At 40.4% G+C, this 20070-nt stretch overlaps 1 protein-coding gene across 2 annotated transcripts in view; it reads left to right on the top strand.

Moving 5' to 3' along the window:
• suds3 (SDS3 homolog, SIN3A corepressor complex component) overlaps window positions 1-19141 on the top strand; it is a 65955-nt gene extending 46814 nt beyond the window's left edge. For both annotated transcript variants that reach the window (XM_033043103.1, XM_033043104.1), the window contains exons 6-12: window positions 2186-2342; window positions 3235-3330; window positions 4808-4869; window positions 5680-5701; window positions 5843-5948; window positions 14578-14662; window positions 18355-19141. In XM_033043103.1, the coding sequence (XP_032898994.1) occupies window positions 2186-2342; window positions 3235-3330; window positions 4808-4869; window positions 5680-5701; window positions 5843-5948; window positions 14578-14662; window positions 18355-18453 (627 nt within the window). In that variant the 3' untranslated portion in view covers window positions 18454-19141. The remainder of the gene's footprint in view (window positions 1-2185; window positions 2343-3234; window positions 3331-4807; window positions 4870-5679; window positions 5702-5842; window positions 5949-14577; window positions 14663-18354) is intronic.
• Window positions 19142-20070: the final 929 nt, after the last annotated feature.

Below are 20070 nucleotides of genomic sequence, written 5' to 3'. Positions count from 1 at the left end.
CAGAACTTCAATATGAAATCCAGTATTTGGAAATTTCACTGCAAATATAGACTTGAACTCCTAATTTTTAATGCGTATCTTTCTTACTACGCGGGCTCTCGAATCAGCTAAAATTGCCCAATTAAATTCTTGAACAAACTAGAGTATTCCGGCCAATCTATACCCAGTTTATCCAAGCTCGGTACCTTCTCGAGTCTCCTCGTCCCAAACTTCAGGGAGAGACTCAGATACCTACACACAGACACACCACACCCTCTGCTAAGTACCGAGGATCCTGTGCCTAGCCGCTTCGCGCTGTGAATTATCGATGCCGTTCTTCGAAGCGCACCTTTTCAATTCGCGCTCCCGGCAGCGATCTGATCGAGGGTGAGAGCTGTCTTTTAATACATCACCTAATTCGGAAACCAAGTCTAACCCTGGGCCTCTCCTCGCCCGATGAAGCGAGTTTGGCTCTCGTTAAAGGCAGCTGCAGTCTGCCCAACTACGACCAGTTTTAGGCCTCTAACCAAGGAAAGGGCCTCTAACCCAACCCCACCCTACCAGGGCCTCTAACTCCAGCCTCCAACCCAAATGCGTGCTAACCACTCCCCCGTGCTTGCTAGACTCTGTTCTAATGATCTTGATTAGACCCTTTCCCAAGCGAATGGTCGATCCGCTCTGATTCATGAAGTGCCGAAATTCAATGCGAAAACCGCACTGTGGGCCCAATTTCTGCACTCGTGATCGAAATAGCTCAGCAACCTTGATCGCAAACTTGTGTTTCGGGGTCTTTTGATTTCCCGGACGAGCCACCAATGATAATTGCTCGTTTCTAAGCTTCGTCCCAGTCTAGTTTCAGTAAAAACACTGATTCAAGCACTTGAAACAACTTAATTTTATTTTACCAAAAGCGCGTCACAGATTACACACTGTACCTATCCCACTGCGGGTTCGATCCTCGCGTCTGCCTGTTCAAGCCCTCTAGGCCTCGCTCAGACAGAGGCACTCCAGAAGGTTACACGGTCCTGAGCGCTCTTCCAGAAGATCGACGCTGAGCCTCCTGATCACGGACTTTTATGTGTCCTGGGACCTCGAGGGGCCGAACCACATGGGGGTGGTCTCATACTCATCCAATTACAAATATCGATTAACCCCATACATAACAGGCATTTTCCTAACCCAATGATCCAACAATTCAATACTTTGTATTCACACGGACTTTGAGATTAAGTCAACTTGGAAACATTTACCCTGATTAACAGAAAACCCAGACAAGGCTCAACACCTCATCCAATTAACAGTTGGCAAAGTCAGACTCTGCAACATTATTTACCACTATTTACAAGATGTATGTCTGTTTTGCAGCCATCCAATCCATTCTATGCTTTTTGCACCAGATGACAGGGTTTGCAGAGCTTCCCATTCTTTGCTTGCAAATTGTATCTAAGCTCCAGACACTCTGGCACCTCTCCGCAGACTGTCCCAGCTCTGCAGAGAGTAATTCCAATTTGACCAAATCTCCCAGCAACCCTGAAACTTAACCCCATTTTGAAGTCCTAGCTGGTCCAATTTAGCCAGGATTAACACATGCAAGTTGTCCTTCCTCAAGGTACAGTAGGGTTGCCAAAATAGACATGTTAATCCTGTATCTAATCCTCTCGTTTTCCCTCACCAGCCAATTGTGAGGTCCTTGGATTTTAGAAAAAGTCACGAAATAGCTCATTAGTCTTGCGTAATAGTTGCAGTTGATTTTTTTTTCTCTAGCACTGCAATTTAAACTACTCATCTCAAACATAACTGGATTGGTGGGAACAATTGTAGAAAAGCAGAAATGTGCAGCCCATGTGGAGACTCTTTTTGTTTACAACAATTGTTCAAGATAATCTCACTGATTATGCTCTTAAGTGACAATAGCAGAATTGCACTTTTTGGTATAAGATGGTTACATTTATTCAAAGATCTATCATCTAAAAGTGATGTTTTAACATTGTAGAAGAGGGGGCAGGCAAGTTATGAGGTGATGCATTTTAAAAAAAGCTTTTATATTGGCCTCTACCAGTTTCAACGTCAATATATTTTTCTACTTTTTCTCTTGATTTGTACATTCTGAAGTAAGTAATACTGAAGTTTTTGATTGGTTCTATTCTAAGCTACTTTTACTTTTAAAGCTATTATTATGAGCCATTAAATGTGTTTCTTATTGCAGACAGAGCAAGTGGAAAGGAATTATATTAAAGAGAAGAAAGCAGCAGTGAAGGAATTTGAAGATAAAAAGATTGAGTTGAAAGAGAATCTTATTGCTGAATTAGAAGAAAAGAAAAAGATGATTGAGAATGAGAGACTAACAATGGAACTCACAGGAGGTGCGTGGAACTAAAATTTATCGTCCCTTGAAGTATTGCATGGAATATTGATGTTAACAATGTTAACAAGTTGACTTGGGTTTTGACAAATTGAATTGTGGTAGCACAGTAAAAATGTGTCTCTAAGAACTGTTAAATTGAAAATTATTAATCATTGAATTTAGCTGTAGTTTAAATGGTAGAATGTGATACGATCTGAAGGGGAGAGAATTATATGCAAATACAAATGCACTTTATTAAATTTTCTGAAGTCATGCTCATTTTCAGTATTTGCAAACTGAGTGAATGCTGTTATGGGCCTGTCCCACTTAGGCTAGTTTTACACGACTGCCGGCGACTGTCATAGTCGTAGTAGGTTGCCGAATAACTGGCGAATGGACCCCCCTTCAACATAACATTTGAAATAGAATCATTACTTTAACAACAAAAAAAACAAAGTCAGCACCGGCGACCACCCACGTCACCTGGCGACAACCTACCTGGTGAACCATGATCACATTGAATGGCGGCGCTGGATCGAAGGGCCGAATGGCCTACTCCTGAACCTATTGTCTATTGTCTATTAACCTGGCAACAATTACGACAGTACCTACGTCAGGAGAAGTCAAGCTACGCTCATTGGAGTCAAACCCACTGTTGCCGACTGTCTGAAAAATTTTCAACATGTTGAAAATCCAGCAGCGACCAGAAAGACGCTACGACTCTTTGGGCGACAGAGGAGACTACTCACGATTATACAGGCGACACCCCGGCGACCATGTGGCGACAGCCTAGTCGCCTGAGTCGCCTAAAAAATAGCCTAAGTGGGACAGGCCCTTTACATGTTGTGCAGGAGTATAACATTGCTTGGGATTTTGCCTTCAATGCTGTTAACTGTATTTGCATATTGCAGATTCTATGGAGGTGAAGCCAATAATGACCAGAAAGCTGAGGAGGAGACCTAATGATCCTGTTCCAATACCAGACAAAAGACGAAAACCTGCACCTGATATCCTTTTGTTAAATTAAATATCTGTCTTTCAGATAATTCAGATACTAATGATCTGTAGTAAACCATTGACGTGATGTGTTTTAATTATTCATCTGTGTCACAATTATGAATTGAATCACTCTGCCATTGGTGGCTGTAATTTTACCAGTTAAGGGCCAAGTTATGGAATTTTTAAAGGTGGATAGGAGATTAAAATATTTTGAGGAATATTTTAGGCCTGAAAGCAAGTTCTGAAGCTGCAGCCACTAGTGGTGAATTGGTTATTTGGGGATGAACAAGCCATGTACATATCTCCGAGGATTCGAGAACTGGAGAAGAATCCAATGGTGAGAAAGGATTTGAAAATGCAGTTTTCAGAAACCTCAGGTGGTGGGTGAATGTGACATTGTAAGTTAAGTTTTGGATGAGCCTTAGAAGACCTGACAGACCAGGAGTGTTTGGAATGTTGGAACTATCTTTACAAAAATACAGTGATGATAGTTTCAGCAGTTAGATAGATCAGTTTCAGTTTAGTTTATTATCACGTGTACCGTGGTACATGAAAAGCTCTTGTTGCGTGCTAACCAGTCAGCGGAAAGACAACGCAGATTATAATCGAGTAATTTACATTATGTGGATACATGATAATGGAAACTAATGTTTAGTGCAAGGTAAAGCCAGTAAAGTCCGATCAAAGATCGCTCAAGGATCACCAATGAGATAGATAGTAGTTCAGGAATGCTCTCTAGTTGTGGTAGTTCCATGCAGGCTGGGTATTCAATGAATTCTGAGGATCGAACCTATTCGCTTTTTAAGTGTGGTGATAGGAGTGAAACAGGTTGAAATGTTTGAAATAAAAGCATGATGGTAGCGGGGAAATACCAGATTTTAGTTGCCAGTGAGACCCATAACATCACCGCAACAGGCTGGGCAGAGCAACTATTTGAATTTATACGTGGCAAGCTCCATTTTGGACTCGTTAATCCAATTATCCATACTAATCCTATGTATGAAAAGGGCCTTATTTCAAGTGGATGGAGATTTCTGATGGACCATAGCATGAGGCTTGGGACTGATGGTTGACAAGATGCATATTGTAATGAACAGATTAGCGTAGGAATTGGCCCTTTGGCCCACAGTGTTTGTGCTAACCATGATGCCAGTTTAAACTGCACATCTGCCTTCATGTCTTCTGTATCCCTCAATTACCTGTCTGTTCATGTTTGTCTAATTGCCTGTTAAACATTGCTATCATATCTGTTTCTACCACTTGTCCTGGCAGCACGTTCCAGGCACTTAACTCCGTTGCTTTATAAATAATCTTGTCACGTAAACCTCCTTTCAACTTACCCACTCTCTTAAAGTTATGCCATACATAGAAGAAGAAATAAACAAGTGTGATTAATTCAAGGAAGATATATTATATCACTACAGCGTGATATATTAATCAGAATCCTAGAAACTATTTTGGTGTGTTGTGCTTAACAATAAATACCGCAGTTAAATTACTTGTTAACAGAAGAACAGATAATGGAGGATCTGCGAACTCTTAATAAGGTGATTTACTTGCTACTCTAAAAACTGGATAATTAAGTGATTATGTGCTAAGAGTTTTTGCTAACAAAACTAGGCAAGCATCATATAAATTGAGATGCGACCAGACTAAAACTGGAGATAAGAAAATTGTAACCATTTACACAAAAGCATTTCACTTCACTACACCTGGGTGTATGTGAATGTGACTAATAAAATACCTTTGATACCTTTGTCACTGCGAAGTGGAAAATATTAACAATGATACTGTAATTATTTTTAATGTTCATAAGTCTGGATATTTTGCTCACAAGGTAATCAATACATGAGACATTCTTCTTTTCTTCCAGCAAATAAATATACTTGCACGAAGACCCAATGTCCGGTCTCGATTGCTGGGCATACCTTTTACTGGTGATGGGTCATTAGTTTTTAAATACGTTGCATAGTCTGATGAAGATTTGGCTGGAGTGGAAGATCAGCTGTTTCAGAACAAGCTAAAATGTCAAGAATTTCATCCCATTGATAGTTGTAGGTTTCTCCTATTTTGAATTGCTAAACTGCTGTTGGCAAAATGGGCATCCAGAAAAGCAGTTTATTATAGCAGCGTATTAGTCAAACACTCAGAATGGGCCAGATTCTGCCTGAAAGGAAGCTTTGATTTAAAAAGGATTTTAAATAGAGCAGCTTAGTTTGTGAATTGTTAATTGATGATTAATGTAAATATCAACCAAAACAATTACATTATTTTTTTCTTAGTTTGTGCTCATTGGTCAGTGATCTGAAGAAGTTTAATTCTCAAAGAAACTAATACTCTTGTCTCTTAATTTTCAGCTCAAATCTCCAAAAAGACCAGGTAGTTATGCTTGTTATATACATTTGCGTGATTATAAAAATGGCTTAAAAACTAATATTGCACAGTAAAAGTAAACACTGGCGAAACAGGTTTTTTGTTGCTCCAGTCTGTTCCTTCACCCATTGTTTTTTTTATTATCAGCATCCCCGTCTTCTCCTGAGCATCCCCCCAGCACACCTGCTGAAGCACCAGCACAAAGGTATGAAGCACGAATCGAAGATGGAAAATTATATTATGATAAGAGATGGTGAGTTAGAAATTCGCATTTTTTCTATACTTCATTTTATTATATTTCAGCATAATTGGCACACATTCATGTACACCATCTTGATGCTACAGCACAGACTTGGTTTATTTTGATCATTACATTTTGAAGTCAAACAGCTAGTAATTACTTTTTTATTCTACATTATTAAAGTAATTCGACTATATTTTTAAAACCATAAAAGATAACACCATTGTTTAGCTGCAGTTGTATGAATTTCTATTTCTTTAAATACTTTTCTTTAATTTGTGTGACTTGGGATTGAACAAATATCCATTTGCTCCCCTCTGGATGTAAAATAAAAAGGCCACTAGATGGTGATGCAAGTCCACTATTTCCAAACCTTCATTTGAAGCATTGCTAGCTGCTATTGTAGTTAAGATTCACAGAACAATTACCTGATAATGCTGATTACTTCCCTTGGGGATGTAGTTGATGCACACAGCATGCTATGAGTATGAGCTATAGTGATATAAAGGTTTAAGTTGTCCATTCTAGATTTTTATGAAAGAAAAAACACGAACCAAAAATGATCAAATGTCAGAGGAAAATGTATTTAAAGCGGGCATTTACTTGATCTTTGAAATGATGGAACTGAGAGTTTTATATAAACATAGGTAGTTTGGAGGTAAAGCAGTGCAAACCTCTTTAAAGATAAAGGTTAATTAATAGTGACACAAGAAGCTGCAGATGCTGGAATCTTGCATGGAACACAAAGTGCTGGAGTAACTAAGCAGGTCAGACAGCATCCCTGGAGGACATGGATAGGTGACGGATAGGAGCACATTGGAACACATTGCCAGGGTGAATGTGGAGGCAAATACGATAGTAGTGCTGAAGAGGCTTTTAGATAGGCATATGGAAGTGCAGGGAATAGAGGGAGATAGATCATGTACAGGCAGATGAGATCAGTTTAACTAGGCATCATGTTTGGCACAAACATTGTGGGATGAAGGGCCGGTTCCTGTGTTGTATTTTCTATAGGTTTAAGGTGAGAGGGGACAAATTTAATAGGAACTTGAGGGGAACCTTTTCAGATGGAGGGTGATTAGTATATGAAATGAGCTGCCAGAGGAGGTAGTTGAGGCAGGTACTATAACAACATTTAAAAAATATTTGGACAGATTCATGGATAGGAAAAGTTTAGAGGGTCATGTGTCAAATGGGACTAGCATAGATGGGGCATCTTGATTGACATCGGCACATTGGGCTGAAGGGCTTGTTTATATGTTATATGACTGTTTGGGGGCAGAACTGTGGAGCAATGGTAGAGTTGCTGCCTGACAGCCCCATGAACCCATGTTCAATTCTGACTACAGGCGCTGTCTGTAGGTTCTCCGTGAGTTTCTTTCCGGGTGTTCCGCTTTCCTCCCACACTCCAAAGATGTACAGGTTTGTAGGTTAATTGGCTTCTGTAAATTGTAAATTGTCTCTGGTGTGTAGGATGGTGCTTCTGTGAGGGGCGATCGCTGGTTGGTGCGGATTTGGTGGGCCGAAGTGCCTATTTCCATGCTGTATCTCTAAAGGCTATAGACTCGGTGACTGTCTCTGTCTCACTTGGAAGGGCTGCTGAGGTCCTTGGATGGATGTGAGGAGGAGGTATAAAGGCAGGTGTTATGTATCCTATGGTTTATGGGGAAATTACCAGGGGAGGGGGCGGTTTGGGTGTAAAGGGATGAGTGAATGGATGGAACTTGCTGACTAATACCAACATGTTCTGAACACATTGTTTTGGAGTAAGGGCTGAATTTTGGTGCTGGCACTGTCCAAACACAGAATCAGCTGACAGATTTGAGTGAGTGAATCTGTCAGTTTGCTCTATTGTTAGATTAAATGGTAAGGTATGGCAGATGGAGTGAAGAGGCTAAGATTGGATCAGCCATGATCTTGCAGTATGGTGCAGTAGTCTTGAGGGGCTACCAGACTGCTCTTGCTGTTGTTTCATTTGGTCTTTTACGGATTCCCTCAATGAGCTCTAGTTTTGCACGGTTAGACTTGGGCCTAAGAATTGGAAGCACATGGATTTCAATAGGAACTTTGGGCAAATATTAAGGAGATATAAAGGGAAGGCAAGTTTTTTTTTGTTTTTTTTTTTAAATGATCGTAATATTCTTTATTATTATTGCTCTTTAAACAAATTGAAACCATTAAAAAAAAATGTCCTGGATGTCAGACACTTTAAAAGAACCGTTTCTTCTATGTTTAAAAATCACCATCAACCTTTATAAGGCTTTTGGAGATGGGCTTTTCTCACTGCTTGGGCCACACCAGTGGAGTTACTTCTACCATAATTATTTTACCTAACAGTACACAGTTCACAATATTACATCTCTTTGTGTGATGGTTTTCTTTCTTGCCTTTGTTCCCCAGAATAAAAATATCCTCAAAATCCTGGATCAATGTTATATAAACTTATACTGAAGGTCCACGTACCGAGATGCCATTGAAATTCCATATGAATGGATACCACTATCTACATATTTTTTCCAAACATTTTTATTGCTTGGTTCAACTTCAGAATCATGCTACATTGCCATTATGGGATTGTGTTTCTTCTGTATATATTAAAATATAAGAACAACCCTTTAAGGCCATATTGTCGTTTGGATCGATCATTATTTCTTTGAACTGGTGATAGGAAATGAACATTGGCAGCCTAATGCACAGATATTAGTATGCAACCGATAATCTTCCTTTGTCATCACTCCTGCACTTTACTACTATTGCTTTGCCCGCTGGCTGATTCATACACATAAACTGCTTTCCCTGATTCCATGTTGTTTAAGCAGCTTGAAGTTGGGATCCATAAGGAGTTAGTCTATTATCATTGGAAAATCTGCCCCTTCAGTGTTAAACTTGCCTTGAATTCAAATTACAGCAGGGAGCTGCCTTGAAAAAGAACCATCATGTTTGTCAGGCTAATTGTTCAATTAAACTAATACACACCAATCTAAAAATCCTTGTGATTATGATACGCTAATGCTGTCATCATGATCAAAGCTGAACAACCTTTAAATCCTCCTGAATAATAGTTTGAGCTGATAGATTAACTGATTCATTTGGCTTTTGTGTGGTCAAATTTCCACATGCACATCTGATTTAAAAACCTTTTGTTTTGGATCTTTACCTGGGTTGTTGGTTTGCTAATCTTGAAGAAGTAAATTCCTTCCTATCCCAGTTGGGGGCATCAGATGCCTTTTTAATTCTTAATTATGTTTTGCAGTTTCCTCAATTTACGCCAGGTGGCCGTTTCAAGATTGAAGCTTCATTTCTCAGTTGTGCTTTGAGCAAATTGGTTATATTATAAGGCATTGATTTACTCTAACCAAGTAATCTATTCTCTCCAAATACACTTCTCCATGCTCAGGCAACATTTTTCCCACATGATAAACATCAGCTCAAGATATTTCACTGATTTCCTTTGCCAACTTGACTTGTGTCTGCTATCCTCAGGCTTTCAATCTACATGTAGTTATTAGCAATTGAGTAAATCTTTCATGAAATGTCTTGATATCCAAACCACTCCTATGTTGCTGACTGATTAATCTCCTCCCTGGGGCCATTAATATTTATCAAATCTTTTATTTTTTCTTGAGTGATAAATGTTAAAGCATGCAACACAATTCAAAACAATGGTAGTGAAATGAATGAGGATTAGTTGAAAATTATCTAAAATAGATAATGGTAGAAATACTCTTGTCAAGAAGTATCTGGAAGTATATTGGGAGTGAAATATAACATTTCAGATCTATGACCTCTCATGGGCACTTTGCTGGTGATTTGCTGGTTAGTATATTAATTTTGGTAAAAGCATTTTCATTTGCTTTGAATTCTGATGAAAAGTTATTAACCTGACAACGTAAACTTTTTAAAATCTGTCCACAGTTGGCTGCTTGCTGAGTTTTCCCAAAATGTTTCTGTGTATTTCAGATTTCCAACGTCTGTAGTTTTTTTGAACTTTTTTGACAAGTACCTGATTTTCTTAGTCAAATAAACAACACATCCAGTCATTGTTCTCTAAATCAATGCAATAGCTGCAGTCAACGAATCTAATTGAACGAGTAATGATGTAGTCATTAAAACAAAAACAGACAATTATGCAATCTGATTAACGTTGTAAGAATCAATTATCACCTGCCTTGAGGTAGTTTAGTTCACTAGAATTATTATTTTTGGTGTGACATTAATCAGTCAAAAATCTACCAGGCCATTCATCCAGGAAGATAGTTTTCCCTGTTACACTGGCAATACAAATAGTATCATATATTCTCTTAATCACGGAAGAATTTTTGCGGCTAATGATTGGTGGTAAATCCCGAGTAGGCCATACTGTGCCTGAAGCCCAGTCTGATAGGTTGTAACTCTATGTAACCATGTATTCGAGAGAGTTAGATTTAGCTCCTAGGGCTAAAGGCATCAAGGGACATGGGGAAAAAGCAGGCACGGAGTACTGATTTTGGATGATCAGCCATGATCATATTGAATGGTGGTGCTGACTTGGCCTACTCCTGTCAAGTCAAGTCAAGTCAACTTTATTTGTCACATACACATACAAGATGTGCAGTGAAATGAAAGTGGCAATGCCTTGGGATTGTGGAAAACAACAGAACAGAACCAGTATTTACATTTTTTTTTTAAAGACACAACAGTAATCACTCCCTGGTGAATTCAGAGTTTACAGTCCTGATGGCCTGTGGGAAGAAACTCCCTCATCCTCTCTGTTTTCGCAGCGTGACAGCGGAGGCGCTTGCCTGACCGTAGCAGCTGGAAGTGGTAGGGGTCCTTCATGGGGTGGTAGGGGTCCTTCATGGGGTGGTAGGGGTCCTTCATGATCTTACTGCCTCTGGATCCGAACTTCCTGGTGTATAGGTCCTGCAGGGGGGGAGTATAGTTCCCATGGTGCGTTCGGCCGAACGCACTACTCTCTGCAGAGCCTTCCTGTCCTGGGCAGAGCTGTTGCCAAACCAGATTGAGATGTTTCCGGTCAGGATACTTTCCACAGCACCAGAGTAGAAGGATTGAAGGATCTTCAGAGAGACTTTGAATTTCCTCAGCTGCCTGAGGTGGTAAAGGCGCTGCCTTGCCTTTCTCACCAGTGCGGCAGTGTGTGTTGTCCATGTCAGATCCTCTGTGATGTGGACTACCAGGTATTTAAAGCTGGTCACCCTATCCACGGTAGTCCCATTTATCCCCAGTGGCGTGTACGTCCTCGGTTGTTGTGCCCTTCTAAAGTCCACAATCAGCTCCTTAGTTTTAGTGACATTCAAGAGGAGGCTGTTGTTCTGACACCAAAGTGCCAGGTCAGCCAGCTCCTCCAGGTAGGCCTTCTCATCGTTATCGGAGATCAGGCCCACCACCACTGTGTCATCAGCAAACTTGATGGAGTTGGAGCTTAACCTGGCCACACAGTCATGTGCGTACAGTAGAGGGCTGAGGACGCAACCCTGGGGGGGATCCTGTGTTCAGGGTTGAGGGGGTTGGAGGTATGTCTCCCCATCTTGACCACCTGGGGCCTGGCGGTGAGAAAGTCTAGGACCCTGGCACACAGGGGAGTGCTCAGTCCTAGTTCCAGCAGCTTCTCAGCAAGTCTGGTGGGGATTATGGTGTTGAAATTTGAACTGAAATCAATGAACAGTATCCTCACATAGCGCCCCTTCTGACTGTCAAGGTGAGAGAGAGTGGTGTGCAAAACCTGGGAGACCGCATGATCCGTGGATCTGTTTGGACGGTATGCGAACTGCAGCGGGTCGACGGTGCGAGGGAGGAAGGTGCAGATGGAGTTCTTGATCAGCCTCTCGAAGCATTTCATGACCACAGAGGTGAGGGCCACTGGTCGGTAGTCATTCAACCAGGCTAGAGGCATTCTTAGGCACTGGTACAATAGTGGACCTCTTGAAGCAGGCATGGACCACGGACTTGGCCAGGGAGAGGTTGAATATTGTAAACACTGGAGCTAGCTGATTAGCACAAGACTTTAGTACTCACCCAGATATACCATCTTTGCCTACAGCTTTCCTCGTGTTCACACGCGTCAGGGCCCTCCTCACGTTGCGCTTGGACACCGAGAATGTGTGCACACCCCCAGCGGTGCAACTCCCTCCAGCCTTGCTAGCACCTATTTTCTATGCTAGTCTAAGTGCCTCCATTAAATTAACCTACAAAGGAATTCAATCTAGATTATGCAGCCATCCTAAATTTAACCACTTAGGTTTTTAAAGCTGGTCACCCTATCCACGGTAGTCCCATTTATCCCCAGTGGCGTGTACGTCCTCGGTTGTTGTGCCCTTCTAAAGTCCACAATCAGCTCCTTAGTTTTAGTGACATTCAAGAGGAGGCTGTTGTTCTGACACCAAAGTGCCAGGTCAGCCAGCTCCTCCAGGTAGGCCTTCTCATCGTTATCGGAGATCAGGCCCACCACCACTGTGTCATCAGCAAACTTGATGGAGTTGGAGCTTAACCTGGCCACACAGTCATGTGTGTACAGTAGGGGGCTGAGGACGCAACCCTGGGGGGGATCCTGTGTTCAGGGTTGAGGGGGTTGGAGGTATGTCTCCCCATCTTGACCACCTGGGGCCTGGCGGTGAGAAAGTCTAGGACCCTGGCACACAGGGGAGTGTTCAGTCCCAGTTCCAGCAGCTTCTCAGCAAGTCTGGTGGGGATTATGGTGTTGAAATTTGAACTGAAATCGAATTGTATTGTTTTGGTACCTTCTTCAAGGATGATATGTCCTTCCAGCAGTCAAATGCTTGCGACTAAATGCAAAACTTCAGATCTTGTTGGACCAAGGGTCTGTATAAATGAAGTATTACTTCATCTCCCTCATAAATTAACAGCTTGTAATGCTAAACAAGCTGGAAAGCATACTAGACACCAGGAACTGCAGGTACTGGAATCTTGAGCATAACACAAAGGGCAGAAGGAACTGAGCTGCTCAGACAGCACCTCTGGAGGGAATGGACAGGTGCTGTTTTGGGTCAGCACTCTGCGCCAGACTCTGTTTCGGGTTGGGACCTAAAATGTTAACTGTCCATTTCCTGTCAATTTCAAGAAAATTAAAATAGGAAATTTTCTCATCTCTGTTATGATTCAGAAATGTTGTGGATTTTTTGAAGTATAAAAACATGGACCAAAGTTTGGTGAACTTGATGGTGAAGTGCTTTGAGAGGTCGATTATGGTGCATATCAACTACTACCTCAATAAGAACCTGGACCCACGACAATTTGCCAACAGCCACAATGGAGGATGTGAACTCGCTGGCTCGCCACACTGCACTGGACCACTTGAACAATAAAAACACATATGTCAGGCTGTTATTCATCTACATCTCGAAGTTTAACACCAGCATGCCCTCCAAACTGGTTACCATGCTCACAGAACTGGGTCTCTGCACATCCTTTGGCAAAAGCATCCTCGACTACCTCATCAACAGAACATAATTGGTACGAATTGGCAGCAACCGATAACCTCAATAACCATCGGCACAGGAGCACCTAAAGGCTGTGTGCTCAATCCCCTGCTCACTCTACCCATGACTGTGTAGCCAGACACAGTTCCAAATCCATCTTCAAATTTGCACACAACACCACTGTAGTTGGACAAATTCGTCAGAATATAGGAGGGAAATCGATCAGCTGACCAAACAACAACTTTGAGTGCCAGAACAACTTTGCTCTCAATGACAGTAAAACCAAAGAACTGATTGTTAACTTTAGAAGAGGAAGGCCGATGGTCCACAGACGTGGCTTCATCAATGGAACGTTGGTGGAGAGAGTCAAAAACCTTAAATTCCTGGGCATGCATATAATCTGACGATTTGTCCTGGACCCTGTACTTTGATGCAGTCATAAGGAAAGCCCACCAATGCCTCTACTTCATAAGAAGACTGGGGAGATTTGCTATGTCGACAAATACTCCCTTGAACTTCTACAGGTATACAGTAGAGAAAAATCACGGCCTGGTTCTGCAACTCGAACACACGGGAGTGTACAAAATTGCATAAAGTGGTGCACACTGCCCAGTAAATCATGGGTGTACTGACCTTCCCACCATCAAAGGCAGAGGTCACGTTCACTGAACATTTTATGCTTTATTTCTCGACATTACTGCTTAAAGTTTAAAAAAATCAAAATACCTTGAATTTCAAACCGACCAGCTTCAACTGATGACGTCAACTGATGGCATCACAATGGATAGACTAGCAGGGGGAGGGCGAATTGCTATTGTAATACGCAGGGCAAGTGCAATTGGAATTTTTTTTTGTAGAACACTGCAGAGGGAGGCAATGGGGCAATGGGGGTGCTGGAATTTTACATTCGGGGACAGCTTGAGTTGGAGGACCACGCCTCCTGTGGGTGCTACGGGTAGGGAACAGGTGCGCTTGGTCTAGTTACATAAACTCTGCTTCCTGTGTTTGTGTTATATAATATACAAGACAATAATAAATCAAATTCATGTTTTACATGAATTCGATCAGAACATGCTCAGCGGTGAATTGGAGTGCCAATCTGGATACTGAACTCTGACCTAAAGACAAAGCTTGAAATGTGACGCATGAATTACAAGCAATAATTTGAACTGTCTTTACAAATATTGGATTTTTTTGTTCTTTAGGTATCATAAAAGTCAGGCTATCTATCTGGAATCGAAGGAGAATACGAAGATTGGCTGTGTAATTAGCTCTGTTGGAACAAATGAGGTACTTTTACAATTTTTTTTTGCCAGTGTGCCTTAATGTACCAGCATCCTGATCTATAAATTGATTTTGATATCTTCTTTTAAAGAAGGGGTATGGGGGGTGGATAATTGTGTGGCTAGCGGGTCGAAATTGTGTGGCTAGCAGTACACCAGGGTCAGACAGCCCAATCAGGTAAAGAGTAAAATGGTTATAAAACAATAGATTATTAAACTACTTGTGCACCTGTAATCTGTTTGCAAGATAAGTACTTAGTAGTTTAAATGTCAAGGTTCATTAGTAGTATTTGCTATTTGTAACGTAATCCATACAGCAAACCTATTTTGAAATTATAATTGTTATTAGTAGAGTTGCTTCTTGGGTGTTTGGTGCCTGTTACTTAAAATTGTACTTTATTTCATCATTTAATACTAAGGAATTTAGAAGCAACAATTTTAAATGGCAATTTGAAGGGGGGAAAACTGTTCTGTTCAATTATTTTATAATGTGTCCTACTTCACATTTGCATATCTGTCCCATTTTAATTTCACAGCTTTTCAGTTATTCAGAATCCTATCTTGAAACTTCTGGTATCCAGAGCAACCTTTTTTTACAGAAATCTTATTTTATGGAACAAAACATTGATGCAATAACGTGATTTTTGTTGATTATTTTGAAGAAACAATTTGAGACATTAGTTCAGTACATTTCAGAGCTTTGCTTTTCTGTGCACGGGGATTATTCGGACATAATGGCCATAATCTATCACTCCTGTGCTTGCCAGCCATTAAAATGAAAGGAAATTGAAGATAACTGAGCACAGAATGTCCCTATCTAATATCTTTTTCATTTTAATGCATCTTGTTGAAAGTTTTGAAAGCTTTTGAATTAGAAAGTTGTGGATAGAAGACCCAACGTTTAAATTTGAACACAGAAGTCTAGACCTCAGTCCAGTACTTGGGCATTGCTGCATTGATATAGAAGTGGCCATTTAGAAGAGATGCTTCAACAAACCATCATCTCAGTTGAGTATTAACCAAAAACAGAATAGTGGCTATATTAAAAGGCAAGTTGGAGAGTGCTACCTGCTGCTTATCCAATATTATGCCTGAGCCATGACCTTGTTATTGTTGATGAAATTGTGTTGGGCACAAATGGACTACAGCAGTAACTGCAGTTGAGAAGTGCTTAGAACATAGAACAGCCAGCCCACAATGTTTGTGCTGAATATGATGACTAGTTGAACTGATCTCATCTGCCTGCAAGTGATCGATATCCCTCCATTCCCTGCAAATCCGTCCGAAAGCTGCTTAAATGCCCAAATCGTATCTGCCCCCGCCTCTAGCAACGCGTTCCAGGTCCACGCCACCCTCTGTGCAAAATAGAAAATTGCTTGCTTATCTCCCATTATATTGTCTCCCTCTCACCTTCTTTACCACCCTATCTAAGTGCTGCCACCTTTAATGAGATATTAACTTGGACTACAAGATCTCTCTGCACAGCATTGCTAGTAAGGGTCTTGCCATTAACTGTATTCTCCTTACATTTAACCTCCCAAAGTGCAACACCTCACGCTTGCTTGGGTTAAACTCCAGCTGCCATTTTTCTGCTCATTTCTGCAGCTGACCTCCATCCTGCTGTATCTTCTGACAGCATTCTTCACTATCTGCAACTCCTCCAATGTTGGTGTCGTCCCAGTACAGATCCCTGTGGAACTGCACTGGTCACAGATCTCTAGCAAGAATATTTACCTTCCACCACAACCCTCTGTCTCCTATGAATGAGCCAGTTCCGACTCCATAGACCAAGTCATCATGAATCGTGTATATCTTAACCTTATGGATCAGCCTACCATGAGGGTCCTTACTAAAATCCATGTATACAACATCCACGCTCCCTACCTTCATCAATCTCCTTTACCACTTCGTCAAAAAACTCAATCAAGTTAGTGAGACAGAATCAGCCGTAAACAAAGCCATGCTGGGTATCCCTAATTAGCCTATTCTCTTCCAAATGGGAGTAAATCCTATCTCAAAGAATTCTCTCCAATAGTTGCCTTGCCAGTGATATGTGGCTCACCGGCCTATAGTTCCCTGGATTCTCTCTATTTCCTTTTTTAAACAAAGGAACAACATTGCCCACTCTCCAGTCCTTCATTAGCTATAAAGCATTCTTAGACATCTTTGGTGATAGGTGACTAAAGGTGCAGTATCAATGTAAATTCTTTATTTTGTATCTCCTTCTCTCCATGACTAGCCAAAGAATTTGTTGCATTAAATAATTTATAATATCAAACCAACCTCAATTGCACACATTGTGGCAAAAATGTAAAAATCCTGTCAATTCTTGAGTAACAAGAATTTATAATGTAACAAAACATTCAGTACAAATTAAAAACAGGCCAAATTTACAAAATAAATAAACATAGAAACAAGGAACTGTAGACGCTGGTTTACAACAAAAGACACAGTGCTGGAATAACCCAGCAGGTTAGGCAATATATCTGGAGAACGTTTTGGGTTCTTCTTCAAACTGATGGTGGTGAGAGGGGGGAAGAAAGCTGGAAGAGAGGAGGGGCAGAACAAAGGGGACATGCTGGGATTATTGCAAAGCGGAGGGCTGTATGTTCAGAGGGGGTGAGGTTAAAGTGTAGGACAAAGCCTGGCAGGTAATAGGTGGATACATGTTAGGGGTGTTTGGATAGCGGGTTGGTTTGACAAAAGCCAGAGATGAAAAGATAAGGTGTGACACAAAAGGAATGAAGAGTTGCAAATTGTGTAGCTGGAGGAAGGAATATAGCTGGAAGGAGAGGGCGGAGGGGAAAATAGGTGCAAATTCAGGTGGCGGTGAAATGGATGCGAGTCTCCAAGTGGGGAGAATAGGTTTGAGTCCAGTTGGGGGGGAGAAGTAGGAGCAAGTCCAGGAGGGGGGGAAGTAGGTGTGCGTTCAGTTCGATTTCTCCCCTCCTTATCCTCCTCCATTCCTTCCTCTAGTTTTAGAATTTGTAACTCTTCAATCCTTTTATCTCACACCTACTGTCTTTTCATCTCTAGCCTTTGCCCATTTCTAGCCTTTGTCATTTTAATGGTGAATACTTTATTGGATGTACAGTTTTCGCTTGGTGCTGGCATCTGCAACGTAATGGTGAAATAAAAAAATTAAATAGGAGATGATTTATTTCTAAACAGTTGATTGCTATTTCAAGCAGTTCCTTGGTGTGATGCATTGAGGAGAGAAATTTGTCAATTGGTTGCCATTGCTAAATGATTGGGAAGAGTATTGGCCATCGCCTCCTGCGCATTGAATTGCATTGAAAGCAGTGGAACTGAATGTTGCAAGGTGTGTTCAACTGGTATCTTATCGCTCAAATTTTGGCATTCATGATCAGTGATTAAATTACTCCCCTAAAACGTACAATGTCAAATATCAGTCACATAATTCCAGAAATGGAAGAAAATATAACGGTTGATTGTGAATGAAGGGGAACTTCTACTGTACTTGAGTGAAATGCCAGTTAGCAATTAAAGTAATATCAATTCATCACACTTCACAGGGAAAAAAATCACGCACACTCATAGTGTACCTAACATATGTTTTCAAGGAGAAAATCACTTTTTATTTGATCCTTGCAGACATTTGGGGTTGCTCTGAATAGCTAATATGTAATAATTTAAATGAAGGAAATGGAATGCTCATCTAATTTTTGTTTCTCACAGATATGGGTGAGGAAGACCAGTGATAGCACAAAGATGCGTATATATCTAGGACAGCTACATAGAGGAGTCTTCATTATACGGCGGCGATCTGCTGCCTAGAACTCTTACCAAGTTGTGTTGGAAGCCGGCATCTCCTTATCTCACTGCACTCAGAGGTGAACTCTTCATTATTTTTATATGGAAACCTGTATTAAAGCAAAAAAGCTTCTTGACAGACTGAAGAACGTGAGCTTTGAAGACACTTTCCAATGCCATCTCAGTTTTGATGGTTGTGCATATTTTTTAAGAATAACGTTCACTTTTTCAAGGATTTCTCTTTGCTTCCATCTTCTTCCAAGATTGAACTGACCATTCTTTGTGGCTGGAAGCTGCCAATATGTGGATTGTTTCATTTATTCCAGACAACAGAGTGAAAACCAGTTTGCTTCAGTGCTGGGCAATCTGAACATTTTTACCTGAACAATTATTGCCCTTGTTTTTTGAGAGGACTATGTTTTGTACATGCTGTTTATTTTGTATTAAATGCTTTATCATAGTCACTCTTGGGCACAAGCCAAAAACATGCATTTGTTTGTTTTTACAAGTATGTTAAATAACATGGTTTCTTTGAATAAATCAACTCAAGTTGATGGTTTATATTATGCTGTATCCTTTAATAAAACTGAAAATATAGGTAGCCTACAATTATGATTAATGCTGTTGATTTATATCTTTAAATTTCTGCTGTTTTTCCTTAAATAATGGTTCATAACACACAGCATTGGAACAAAATTAAAGCAAATAATTTCGCTCTAGGTTTTTATTAGTAGCTTAAAAATTGCTAAGTTACAACTATGTAGAAAGAGGTGGAAATTCAATTACTTAGATATGTGAGGAAAATCAACATTATGAATAACACAATCGAGGCTACAAAAATAATTTATTTTTTAATTGAAATGTTTTCCGTTCTGTTATTCTTCAGTTTTGAATGTGAGAATGCAAGTAATCTATCTTATTAACTGAATGGTACATTAAACATGACACTGAGTTGAAGCTGAGTTGAGGAACAAACATCTCTAAATGTCACCTTTGAATATTTTTCAGCTACAGCTATTTTAAAGTATCCTAAATTCCAAGTAATTCATAATGTAATACAATATTTTTAACTGCAGTTATCTTGTAAATGAATCAGAAAAATGCATGAATTCAGTGAAAATGAAAATAATTGCTTCTGCTTCAAAAGGATTTACTCAATATATGGAAGGTTGCCACTTAAATGTCTATTTTTACACGTAACAATGCAGTGTTAAACATGTGGATGTACGGGCAGTTATTTGGTACAGTGTAGCATTGTACACTTGTGCTCTGAACATACACTTTGAAATGTAATGGCAAAAGGTGCTTATATTAAGTAACCTTTTCTCAAAAGGTTGAAATTACCCATTGGAAGACCTCATTTAGCCAATTGCATCTGTGCTATCTCTCAGCATTCCCATTGATCCCATTCTCTCATTTCTATTGCATGCATGTCAGTTTCTACCTATTTTTCCTGCTACCCATCTCGAAGAGTAATTTATAGGTGCTAGTTAACATACCAACAAATCTTTTCGAAAGTGTGAGAAGACTAGAACACTTGGAAGCCCACGTGATGATAGGGAGAATGTGCAAACTTCAAATGGACAACATCTGGGGTCAGGATTGACATTGGGTTGCTGAAGTTGTGTGGCAGCAGCACTA

Source organism: Amblyraja radiata, chromosome 25, assembly GCF_010909765.2.
Source record: "Amblyraja radiata isolate CabotCenter1 chromosome 25, sAmbRad1.1.pri, whole genome shotgun sequence".
Taxonomy (NCBI): domain Eukaryota; kingdom Metazoa; phylum Chordata; class Chondrichthyes; order Rajiformes; family Rajidae; genus Amblyraja; species Amblyraja radiata.
This window is presented reverse-complemented; position numbering and strand designations above follow the sequence as displayed.